The 12,747-nt window shown below is 33.7% G+C and overlaps 1 protein-coding gene across 1 annotated transcript; it reads right to left on the reverse strand.

Annotated features, from left to right (window-relative positions):
* Positions 1 to 1,743: 1,743 nt before the first annotated feature.
* LOC115999673 (calcium uniporter protein 2, mitochondrial-like) lies at positions 1,744 to 4,086 on the reverse strand. The gene is made up of 2 exons (XM_031239531.1): positions 3,430 to 4,086; positions 1,744 to 2,521 (listed from the first exon to the last, which is right to left on the reverse strand). The coding sequence occupies exons 1-2, from the start codon at positions 4,009 to 4,011 to the stop codon at positions 2,069 to 2,071; spliced, it is 1,035 nt and encodes a 344-aa protein (XP_031095391.1). The 5' UTR covers positions 4,012 to 4,086; the 3' UTR covers positions 1,744 to 2,068.
* Positions 4,087 to 12,747: the final 8,661 nt, after the last annotated feature.

A 12,747-nucleotide genomic window follows, 5' to 3' on the forward strand; every position in this document is an offset into this window, starting at 1 on the left:
TCGATTCAATTTGGTCCTCCATTACAAAAATCATCCAATTACGGTTAATGAGAGGGGCAAAAATGTCATTTGATGTTCTAAGAACGTTTTGTCGTGTAAGCACTCCCTTCATTAGTTAACCATTTAAACCTCTAAAATATCACGTGGATGCCATCTAATACCCCACCATTGGTCAGTAATTCAATTACAGAGAAAGGGGTTGATTACACGATGCAAGGTATGCGGATAGGGTATTAGAACATCGAATGCCATTTTTGCCCCTCTCATTAACGATAATTAGATGACTTTTGTAACGGAGAACCAAATTGAGTCAATTTTGTAAGTTAGAGGACTAAATTGAATAATTTATAAAGTTTGGGACTAAATTACACAAAGGACCAAAAATGGAATAGAGGACTAAACTGAATAATTTATAAAGTTTAGGACTAAATTACACAAAGGACCAAAAATGGAATTGACTCATACAGTAAAAAACAATAACCATAGACAAACCTACGAGATAGATTCAATGTATTATGTATGGTATATCTAAAGTAAATGCTTTCTTTTTGAAAACTAAAGTAAATGCTTTCTAGGGAATCCTTTTACAATTTTAGTTAATTAGTTAATTAATTAATTAATTCCCCTTCTGAAGGGTGGAAGGGAGCAGCATTCACTGAACGAAACCAATAAGATAAACTTATCATATACTCTGTATCAAATAATAGGACTCAAAATCTTGTGTCTAAATTACATTTTATTATGTTGGTTGTTAATTTTGTCTTTAATTATCTAATTTGGTGGTAGATCTAGTTTAAAAACTATCAATTCGATACACTTTTATGAATGTTGATGAAATATTGCATTAATGTGATTATATTTTGTAGTAAAAGTAAAAGTTTGTTTAAAAATTAAATGCTAATAGACATGAATCAATCAATAATAATATAAACACTATGTAACAACATTTAATTTCTACTTTCATATTCATTGATTATATTCAGATTAAATAATCATTAAATTGCCAGTGATCTTGTAGTCTAGTGGCATCCGGTGTCCTGGTTCACACTCCCACATAGATGATGGTAGTGGGTTCGAGCCTCAGTCGAGACAACTGTTGACTCTTTGTACTCTTTGTATTTCAGTAGGTTGACAAAGTAGCTATGAACAGATATTAGATTAGTAGTACTAAAAAAAAATAATCATTAAATTTATATATTATCATTTTTTAATTAGTCAATAATTGGAAGAATACAAATAATGCCTACGAAGCATCGCAACACCAACCAACCGCTCATCCTTGTTAATTTTGTGTTTCTTTTCCGCAATCCCATTTTTATTGGGAAAGAGCCATCACCAATTTACCACATTGGGGTTTCAACGTTTAGGTCAAAATGGGGGGAGGTACCATCTAATTAATGCCAGCCTATCAAAATTGGATATTGTCAGAAACTAATAAAAAAACGTGCGATTGCCAGTCGTTTGACGCGTCACCATCCTGATCTTAATACATACGGACTAACTCTTTTTTTTTTAGAAAAATGTTTAAATTATTCACCAAACTACTCCAAAAATACAATTGAATCATCTAATTTTGTAATTAGTGTCTGAATCCTAAACCGTCCAAAATTATATAATTCCACCAAAATTAACTTGTTCCTCTGGTTATCATTGACATGATGATCATCTTATTAATAAATTATTTTTTAAATCGACAACCAGATCAATTTTGGTCAAATTGTATAATTTTGAACAATTCAGAAATTCAATTGCAACTTTTTTAATTAAGTGAGCCAATTACATTTTTTTCATATAATTCGGTAGATATAATTTGAACCTTACTCTAATTTTTTTTAATATACATTTGGCTTTCCAAATTACGCCAAACTGATCCTAATACATAATTGAATTTGAGTCTTGAGTCTTGAGGGGACAGCAAACTTGGATTACTTGTTGGATTAATTTAGTATACAATCATAGAAAGTTGATTCTCTGATTTAAAAGAAAGAAAAAATCACGTTATCATGGTTAATACTTGTTATCTTCTTTTTTTTTTCTTCTGCGATCCTAAAACGTTGTATGATGACATCTAAGAACAAAACGAGTTAAAATTCTCGGCGGCCGGAGGAGAAGAAGCTTTCTTGAGCTCATTATACCTCGCCAAATCGAACCCCTGAGCCTTCATCAGCCGCTTCTGCTTCGCACTAAACCTGCTGTGAAAGAACCCCTCAAAAGAGGGCTCACGGGACGTCCTCAAGAAGAAGGCATAGCCAGCCATGCAATACACCGACGTGACGTAGAAGCAAATTGGCTCCATTACGTCCCACGAAAGCTCCCAGAATGTTAGCCTCATAAACGCCGCCGTTTGCACCACAAAGTACCCCAGCCCTCCCCACAGCTCCCTCCGAACCAGCACCTCCGCCTTCCGGTCAATCGCCGCCTTCTTTTTCTCCATTTCTTCCAACTCCTTCATCCCCGGGTCCTCCGCCTGGCCCGTGGTGGCCGGCCCCGCCGGGATCAGGCTCTGGATAGCCTTCACCACCTGTAACCACAACAAACATGCCCACAAAAAATTTGGGTAAAACATTGACTACTCCCCTCGCATTTTCATATAAGTTTAAACTGATAATAAGACTAAGTATTATATTATTAGACCAAGGACATCACATTAGAAGCCAAACATTAATAATGGTTCGTCCAACAACAAAAAGATTACTTTGAAAATTTTGTGTACCAAATAAGACTCTAATAAATTAAAGATGTCGGATGGGTGGAGCCCTTGTGGCTTGTACCACCTTCCCAGCTCCTACTTAAAGAAACTGGCTTTTGACTATACATTTCACCCAGCTTCAATTTATAGACTTTTCTTACGTAAAACAAAGACAGCTGGGAAATTGGGTGACTCCACAAAACTTGGATTACGTTTTCTCAACGTTCAACTCTACGTTACAAGAAGAAAACCCAAAAAAAAATTCAAAAAATAGGAAAATCATACGTAAAAGATTGATGTTCCTAATGTCATGTAGATATCAATGAGGTAACAACCGCCCGAAAATAATTAAATAAAATCACTGATTTTTTTTTTACGTTTTTTAGGTGATTTAGAAATTAAAGATTGTTTTCTTGGGGGAGAAAGAGGGTGTTTTTGGAAGGGTATATTAGTAAAAACAATCCGTGTGATCCACTCCCAAATAAAAATCACCATCTCGTTTTTGGTTCACTTTCCTGTGGAAGAAACATGGAAAAAAGAAACACACAATAGATAAACCCATCAGTTTTCGGTAGTCTCCAATTCAAGAAACAATAAAAAAAATTAATTAATGAATTTTGCGTGCTCCTAACAAATATAAAGAACAAGATTATTATAAATGAAAATAATATTTAAATGAATTATTTTTATTTTTATTTTTTGGCGTAATAGAGAGATTCAGGGAGATAATGGTAACTAACCTGATTAGGGTTAAGGAAAACCACGTTTCCCAAAACGATTACGGTTCCGGAATCGTCGAGCATCTTTGCTAGCTCTAGGGTTTGGTCGTTATTGGAACAGACTTGGGCGCAGATCCGGAAAAAATCCGGGTACGAAATCTGGTTCTGTTCGGTTGCCCTAAGCCTCGATTTCACCGTCTCAAGCTGCGACAACCGGAGCAGCTTTCTCACATCCGACAGCGACAGGCTACCGGCCGCCGGATCCGCCGCGGAATCGGATTTCAACGGCGGCGGGATGAGGCCGTCGAGTCGAATCCGATCTCTGGAAATATCCATCCCGCGGAGATTCTCAATCAGCTTATCTCCGATTGGAAACGCCGGGAGGTCAGAGGATAGCCCCGTCGGCTGGTGCATCGGCCGGCGGTGGATGAACCGACGGAATATTCCATCGTCTCCGGGATCGGGGGCGATTTTCTCGGGACTCGGCGGTATCCGAGTTTTGACGGAGACTGCCGAAGTCGAAATCCGGCAATCTAACAGAGACGGGCGACCAAATCGGTAGGCATTGAACAAGCGTTGAGCTAAATCTTTCTTGAACGCCATTGTTGAACACTACGAATCAATGAATATAGACTTCCTTTTTTTTGGGGTATTTCCAAGTTTATTATGCGTTTGAATAATCGATATCGGTGGTATTTATAGGTCCCTCGATTGAGATATTAATTTATCGCGATATATTGCAATACGAGTTAGTAACGCACACTTTTCATGGTATGTACCGTGAACGAGGATATTCGCATCGATTTAGGGAATTCCCGAGTAATTATTGACGCAATATATAATACCGTGGTCAAGGGAGAGGTCATTCGCATCGCAAGTTGATCTGTCAAAATTTTATCCGAATTCAGTAAAATTTGAAGTCAAGTTAAACTCGTTAAGTAATTGAGTTGAGGTTAAATTTAAAATTTTTTTACTCATAATTTCTTGAGTTGCTCTTGAACTATATATTAATTAATGAGGTCGATTAGAGTTCAATTATTTTTGTTAATACTATGGACTCTATTACAATGTAGTATTCTTAACCTACTGAAGCGTAACGAGCCAACACCCCAACTGGGGATCGAACCGATGACCTCTCACTTGAAAGGGGTTCGATCTCTCACTTGAAAGAGTCACAGCTTACCGCTTGACCACAAAGCCTTGGCATTTGAGTTCAATTTTTAAACTTCGATTGAGCTTGAGCCCAAATTCAAACTCTTAAGTCCTAAATCTTAATTAATGATCTTGTAGTCAAGTGGTATGTAGTGAATCTCTTAAGTGAGAGGTCATGAGATAATGGAGGCGGTAGTGACCAATAATAGGGACCCAGGGTCTAGGAGTACATAACTCGAGCAACCCAAGAAGAGTCTCAAACCCAGAGCCTATCTCTAGGCACAGAATGATGGGCCTTAACTTAGTCTTATGGCTCGTCTCGTGACGCACCACGAGTTTAGTCTAAAAGGTTGAGATTTTCTTTGTATAAAATTAGCTCAGTGTGGCTATTACAAGCACAAGTTTTACTGTGGACCATGTATGAAAACGACGTCGTTTTGATTAATGAAAACAAACGGCCGAAACGGCCTCTATTCCGCACCGTTAACTTTCAGTTTATATACACTGCAGTTATTTTTCAACATAACTGCAGTTACCTTTCAACACAACTGTAGTTCTTTTTCGATATAACTACAGTTTCATTTGACATTATACACTCAAATATGTGAAAGTGTTATTCAGTTTCCTTTCAACACAACTACAGTTTCTTTTATAAATACACTGCAGTTTCCTTTCAACACAACTACAATATCATTTCGATATAACTACAGTTTTATTGGACAATTTACACCTAAAAATGTGAAATTGTTATTCAGTTTCATTTCGATATAAAAACAAATGTGAAGCAGTATCTTTTGAGATGAACTGTAGTATCCTTTACGGAGCTTCGCCGCAACCATTTCTTTTACTTAATGAAATAGCGGCGTTTTGTGACCATGGTCCACCGTATAACAACTGTATTACAAGATCATGTATTATTTTCCCTTACAAGACATCTCTTTCATGTTGAATCATTACATTAACGTGTAATCTTCCTACAACATTAATATTAATACAAGAATTGTCTTCGTGACACATATTTGTTGTCTTTTCTATCGTATTATCCTTCATTATTATTTTCATTATTTATCAGGTTTTATAATTCCGACCATCCGGATTAATTAAATCCATTAATTATAATAATAATTATAATATTATTTTTTTAATTAAAGTTTACATTTATACAACACATTATAATATTTCCAAAAACGGCAGAAATTCACGAGGGGGGAAAGTCATGACTTCATGAGAGTAATGTTAAATCAGCACCTACGTGGCTGCCGAAATGCGATCCAGCCAGCACCGTCCGATGGGTAGACTCAATTTTCACGAGATGTAGCTCAAGATTGATGTTGACTATGATGTTGTACGTGTTTGGACGGCTACACTCCATTCTTTATTATTTTCAATCTATTTATGATTCCTAATAGCTCGTTTTAATTATGAATTCATTTATATAGCATAAAAATTCAATATTTTTTTTTGGCAAAAGGGTCAAATAGACTCATGTACTAACACCGATTGTTTATCCAGCACCATGAACTAAAATATGGTCAATCTAAGTCATTATACTCCTAATTATTTTTCATCTAGCATTTTTAGCACATTTCTAACAAGTAACACATCTAATTTGTTGACATGGAAAAATAAAATAATAAAAAATGATGACATGTTATTTATATGAATGTTTTGGATGATTTTACCCTATTTCATTAATGAAGAAAATGATTTCTTGCAATGAAATAAGGTAGAAATCAAAGTTGTTATATAATGTTTTAATTACAGTGTACTGCACGATTGTGTATGTATAGTGGGATATTCAAAGTTGTTCGGCAATGAAATTACATGAAAATCGATATATTAAAATTAAATATAATAACTTAAGATATTATATTTGGTAAATTTTATTATTTTTTTAAAAAATAATTTAATTTTTATATATCAATTTTCATGGAATCTCATTGTCGAACGACACTGAATACCCCGCTATACATATACAGTACACTCCGCTATACATACACAGTACACTGTAGTTGAAACTTTATATACCAACTTTGATTTCTGCCTATTTCTTTCCAAGAAATCATCCAAAAATACAATATCTTAAGTTATTCAATTATCCAAAAATCCAAAAATATTAATTTATTTTTAAAATAAAATAAAATTTACCCAATACAATATATCTTAAGTTATTATAAAAATAATTTAATTTTCATATATTGATTTCCATGAAATCTCATTGCCGAACGATAGTGAATACCCCGCTATACATACACTCATGTAGTTAAAACTTTATATAACAATTTTGATTTCTACCCTATTTCATTGCAAGAAATTATTTATTTTCATTAATGAAATATGGTAGAAATCATCCAAAACATCCATATAAATAACATGTCATCATTTTCTCTAATTTTATTTTTCCATGTCATCAAATTAGATGGGTTACTTGTTAGAAATAGGCTAAAAATGCTAGATGAAAAATAATTAGGAGTATAATGACTTAGATGGACCATATTTTAGTTCATGGTGCTAGATGAACAATCAATGATAGTATATGGCCTATTTGACCCTTTCGTATTTTTTTTAATTACTAACTCTGTTACAATGTAGTATATATTCATAACAACTTTTTCAATCTACTGAAGCACAAAGAGACAGCAGCGCCTCCATTGAGGCTCGAACTTACCCCATTCCACATGTAGTGCAACCGGGTGCCACTAGACCAAAAAATCAATACTTTATCACATGTGACTTTCCCTCTGAAAAAACTTCGTTGATCTTGAATGCAATACTTTACGGGTTCAGGGATTATTTAACGTTTTTATAGGTTTTAGTCCAGATTAGATAAACTAAAAGACAAACAAAAAAATGAAAAACGCAAGTAAAGAAATAGAACCCAGACACAGGAATTGATCACGCAGTTCGGAGCTATAACTCCTACGTCTGCGGGGCTACTCAGCTTTTGCCCAATCCACTAGATGCACCAAGGTTTACAATAGTTGGAATACAACCCAAACGTACAATGGTTCAAAACCAACACACAACCTTCAACATCTACTTTTGAATTGACAAAACTGCAAACACAACCTTCAACATCTACTTTTGAATTGACAAAACTGCAAGCCAAGAATTCTTCAATTCTTCATCTTGACTCAGCATCAACGACAGCTTCAAAGACAGTAGTAGAACGTCATTAAAACTTCAAATGATCTTCTTAATCTTCATGTGTGAAAGCTCTCAACTTGTATCATTCTTCTTAATATTCATGTGTGAAAGCTCTCAACTTGTATCATGTGTAGAGGTGTATTTAGAGCTTCAAATGCCTTCCTTTAAATAGTGTAGCATCCTTTAACAACCTTCACAACCTTCCTTTAAATAGTGTAGCATCCTTTAACAACCTTCACAATTTTAGATTAAATAGTGTAGCATCCTTTAACAACCTTCACAATTTTAGATTTGAAAAACTCCTTGAATAAAAGAGAGACACACCCCTTAAAATTCTGTTAGCCACACAATTTAAATGGGTGGACTAATTCCTTGCTGTCTGAGACAGCGTCCGCTGGCACAGCTTCACTATCAGCACTGGTGGACAGACTGGCTTACGGTCCAAAAACTAATAAACAGCTAGATAAAGGCTAAGTGTATTTTTGACAAATAATATAGCCAATAACAAAGGACCGTGTATCATTTGTACACTTACAATCTCCCCCTTTGGCAATTATTTGACAAAAATCACCTTCAAACAAAACTTATGCATTTTTAAGAATTTAAACAAAAATCAATATTATTAAACTCATGCCATAAGTTAGTTTGGTAACAAGGATAAGACACTTAAAACCAAAATAAAGACCAAACATATATTGTAAGAAAAAACATGCGTAACCCACTACAACAGACCACCAAAACAGAAGCTTCAAAACCAGCAAAATCGCAATAGAACTCTCCCCCTCAACATATTTTCTCAAGCATGTCAAACTCCAAATGTCATGTCTTCAACCAAATGTCAAAACTCCCCCTGAGTTATTACTCCCCCTTAGTACAATAAATCCAAGCATTCATCAAAAAAATTTCCACAACATACCTTAACTCCCCCTTTTTGTCAAAAAATTGACAAAGGTGCATCTAGTGAATTGTGGATTGGGAAGCTTGAACACGAGCATGTAGCACAGGAATAGTAGTTGTGTCAAGCGCTGAAGTAGCCCTGGGCAGAGAAAAAGAGGGTGAGCCAGAGGGTGTAACACCTATCACAGGATTAATCACTGGAACAGGAACTATCCGAAAATGTGCACTATCACATTTTTTATGGATTATTATTTTTATGTTCCGAATTTCACTTTGCAACCCAAGGATTTTATTAATTGACGTTTGGTTTATATCATATCAATTAACCCTTCAAATATATGTAAATAGTGAAATTTGTTTGACTCAAAGAATATGAATATTTAAAGAATATGGAATTATTAAATTTGGTTTTAGTTTATATTTGGTTGCATTTCTGGGAATTTTGGTTGTTTATCAAAGTGAAAAATTGATTTTGCAACCAAAAAAAAAAATCAAAGTGAAAAATTGAAATTTTTTTGTAAAATAGAAAATAAGGTAAGTGAAAAAAATAAAAAATTAAATTTGTTTACTAAAATCCATTCTGATCTCTAATTTCCTTACTTCTTTCCATTCCTCACTTTTATCTTTATTTTTGGAAAATTCAAATTCAGACTTCTCTAAATGAAGAAATAGAGAAAACATAGGTAAACAATGCTCTCTCGAAGAGGTCGAAAATTTGAGTCCTTTCGCATTGCACCTATGTTGTTGTTGTTGTAGAAATGTACAAATGCTATATGGGGTGATTGTAATCAATAAAAATTTTTGTATTTTGTTTTGTAATCAAACTATGTTACAACGTGATTCAAGGAGGTAAACCAGCCTAAGTTATCCATAGCTGACAGACTCAAACCCAAGGGTTTGAGGATCGAACCTCCAACCTCTCGGCTGTAAGTAGAGCACTCTTACCACTTGGGCTGTCCTTACGGACTAGTAATAGATTTAATATCCAATGTAGTTTCCGACTATAGTGGCTTTTTATCAATTTTGTCCTAAACGTCTTTTTGTGCCTAATTGAGTCATTGACTTTGATGATTTTACCTAATTGAGTCACTCGCTATTAAAATCAATGACTAATTGAGAAAAATAATTATAGTCAAGGACTAAATTGGGTATTAACCACTATAGTCGATGACTAATTTGGATAAAGATTAATAACACGAAGGTGAAAAGATAACACATTCGTATTATTACTCTATTTTCACTAATTTTGTATTTAATTCTTACATGTTCTTGTTATGATATGATAACAATTTCAAACTGAATTGTAGGTATTTATTTGAACATCTGGGCATAGATTGTGAATTTTTTTATTTTTTTTTAATTATAGCGAGTCGAATGAGATGTGGGTTAATTGTGTTTGCAAAACTCAACTTGCATAGTATGACACATTATGTTATTATTGTTTTTTTTATAAATTCACGGGGCCTTTCTCTGTCCATTAAACGGTTCAAGTACTCCACGTTTGTCACTTGAGCTAACCCAAGCTTACCACTCGAGCTACCCCATTGGGTTGACACATTATGTTATTGTTATTATATTATGTATATATTAAAAAAATACAAGTTTATTCACTTAATTATATATAAAAACAATTAATTAGAGTTGTACGATTGTTGTACCATTCAATATTCAAATAAATTTTCACAGAAAACTCATGATACATTTAGTCTGGACAGCTACATAGACTTTAAAACCTAGTCTAGATTTATTAAGTCATGTTTATATTTATAAAGTGATACAATTTCAAGCCGAATTAATTGTAAAATTTACTTGAGCTCCTTAACATTGATCTTGATTTTTTTGGATGATAGCAAGTCGAGTGAGATATAGATTTTATATGCAAAACTCGCATATAATTTTACTTGACAAATCGTGTTATTATTTTTATTGTATGTATGTATTAAAAAAACACATGTTTATTTACTTTTTTGAATACTACTGATTCTATTACACTGCAATATATGTTTATAACTACTTCCTCAACCTATTAAAGCACAAAGAGTCAATATCACCTACTGAGACTCGAACCCATTGAGCAACTTAGTGCTACTAGACCCCGAAGTCCTTGGCCAGGTTTATTTCCTTAATAATTATACATAAAAGTAATTAATTAGGGTCGTACAGTCGTACCATTCAATATTCAAATAAATTTTCACTCAAAACTCATGATAAACATTTTATTTGTACAGCTACATGGACTTTAAAACCTAGTCTATATATATTAAGTCATGTTTGGTTTGCATAATATACTTTAAGGGTGTGTTTGGTTCGCACATGGGAATCGGAATTGGAATGGGTATCAAATACTTGGTAAGGGTAATGGGTTTTGGTGAAAGTATTTAGCATGTTTGGTAGTTGGGTGGAATGGGAATGATTATTAATAGTTGGGGAAAAAATGATGAAGGGAGATGAAACCCTTATTTAATAAGGGTATGAGTTTTGACATTAATGGGGTATTCCAAACCCATAGTAGTATTCACAAAACCTATCAACCAAACACTAACAATCACTTTGATACACATACCTTATGCCTAAACCCCCAACCAAACACACCCTAAATATAAAATTGAAGAAACTGTTTATTTGCCGTCTATTATCATTTTTCTATTCTTGAGAATAATATTCTAAACTAATTACATTCCATATGAAAATATTATTCTTATACTCTAAATTAAATTTCACCTTAGAAACCAAACATGTTTCTAGTTGTCATTTGGTTAATTCGGATTATATAAATTAACATAAGAAAATGCAAGGTTTCTTCGGGAAATATGAAACTCTTTTTTTTTTTTTAAGGTTAGAATATGAAACTCTTAATCTTGAGTTTTAGTTGATATTTGATCACATTTATGAAAATCTCGTTCACCCGGCCTAATTTCTTAAGTTACTTAAAATTTTTAAAAATATTATCACATAAAATTATTCTTAGAACTAAACCCCCATTTAGTATTTTATTACATCTCATCCTTACGTGTCATTACGTACTCATTTTATATTTAGTTATTATATTTTTTAAAATAAATTATTTCGAATTATTTGTGGTGGGGTGAGTAACAAATCAATACAAAAGTTTTTCTATTTTGTAGCTTTAATTTATAAATAAATAGTGCGTGAGGATTGAAGGTGAAATTATGACGAGGAATCACATTTTTTTAATTTATACCATGATGAAAAATCAAGAGACGTGGATGAATTTTGGGAGTTGATCAACAACATTGAATTAGTACATTACTCCACCGGATAAGTTCTAAGGGTACGTTACCCAATTATTAAATATTAATGACAGGCACGGATAAGGTGGGAATACAAAGAGAGAGGGTTCACGCTATCGTGTCGCCACATACGTTGGAACCGCGGCAGCTGGTAACCGCAATCGCGAGAAGTGAGGAAGAGTGTGCTGCTTGGAACTTGGAAAGTATACGTATGACTTTCCGCCTACATAAAATAGTTGCAACTTTCTGAGATGTGACCTCCACCAAGTCCGACCTCTCTCGCTGTTTTCCACAAAACCCGGCCCTGACTTGGGAGATACCCAACTCCAACTTCACGGGCTTCATAGGAAAGGAAGCAATTCTTATATTATGGACCGGAGTCCATCATGCAGCATTATGGACTCTGATTGAATGCACAGAAATTGACTTCATAATTTACAAAATTCATATTCATAATATACAGAATTTATGTTTCATGTTTATAATATATATAAATATAAACACAATATAATGAATATATATACAGAAATTGATTTCATAAAGTACATAATTAATGTTCATAATACACATACAAATAAACACGGTATAATGAACATGAATTAAACACTTAACATAATACACATAATTCATGTTCATAATGCACATAATTCATGTTCATAATATACATAATTAATGCTCATTATATTGTGTTTATGTGTATGTGTATTATGAACATGAATTCTGTACATTATGAACATGAATTCTGTGTATAATGAAGTAAAATTCTATGTATTGGATCATGGTCCACAATATAACGATTGAACCCAACAATTTATATCATTGACCAGGGTCTACATAGCATTATGGACCTTGGATTGAAACGACGAGGTAGAAAATTCATACTTGTAAGGTA

The sequence above is a fragment of the Ipomoea triloba genome, chromosome 12, assembly GCF_003576645.1.
Source record: "Ipomoea triloba cultivar NCNSP0323 chromosome 12, ASM357664v1".
NCBI classification, from domain to species: Eukaryota; Viridiplantae; Streptophyta; class Magnoliopsida; order Solanales; family Convolvulaceae; genus Ipomoea; species Ipomoea triloba.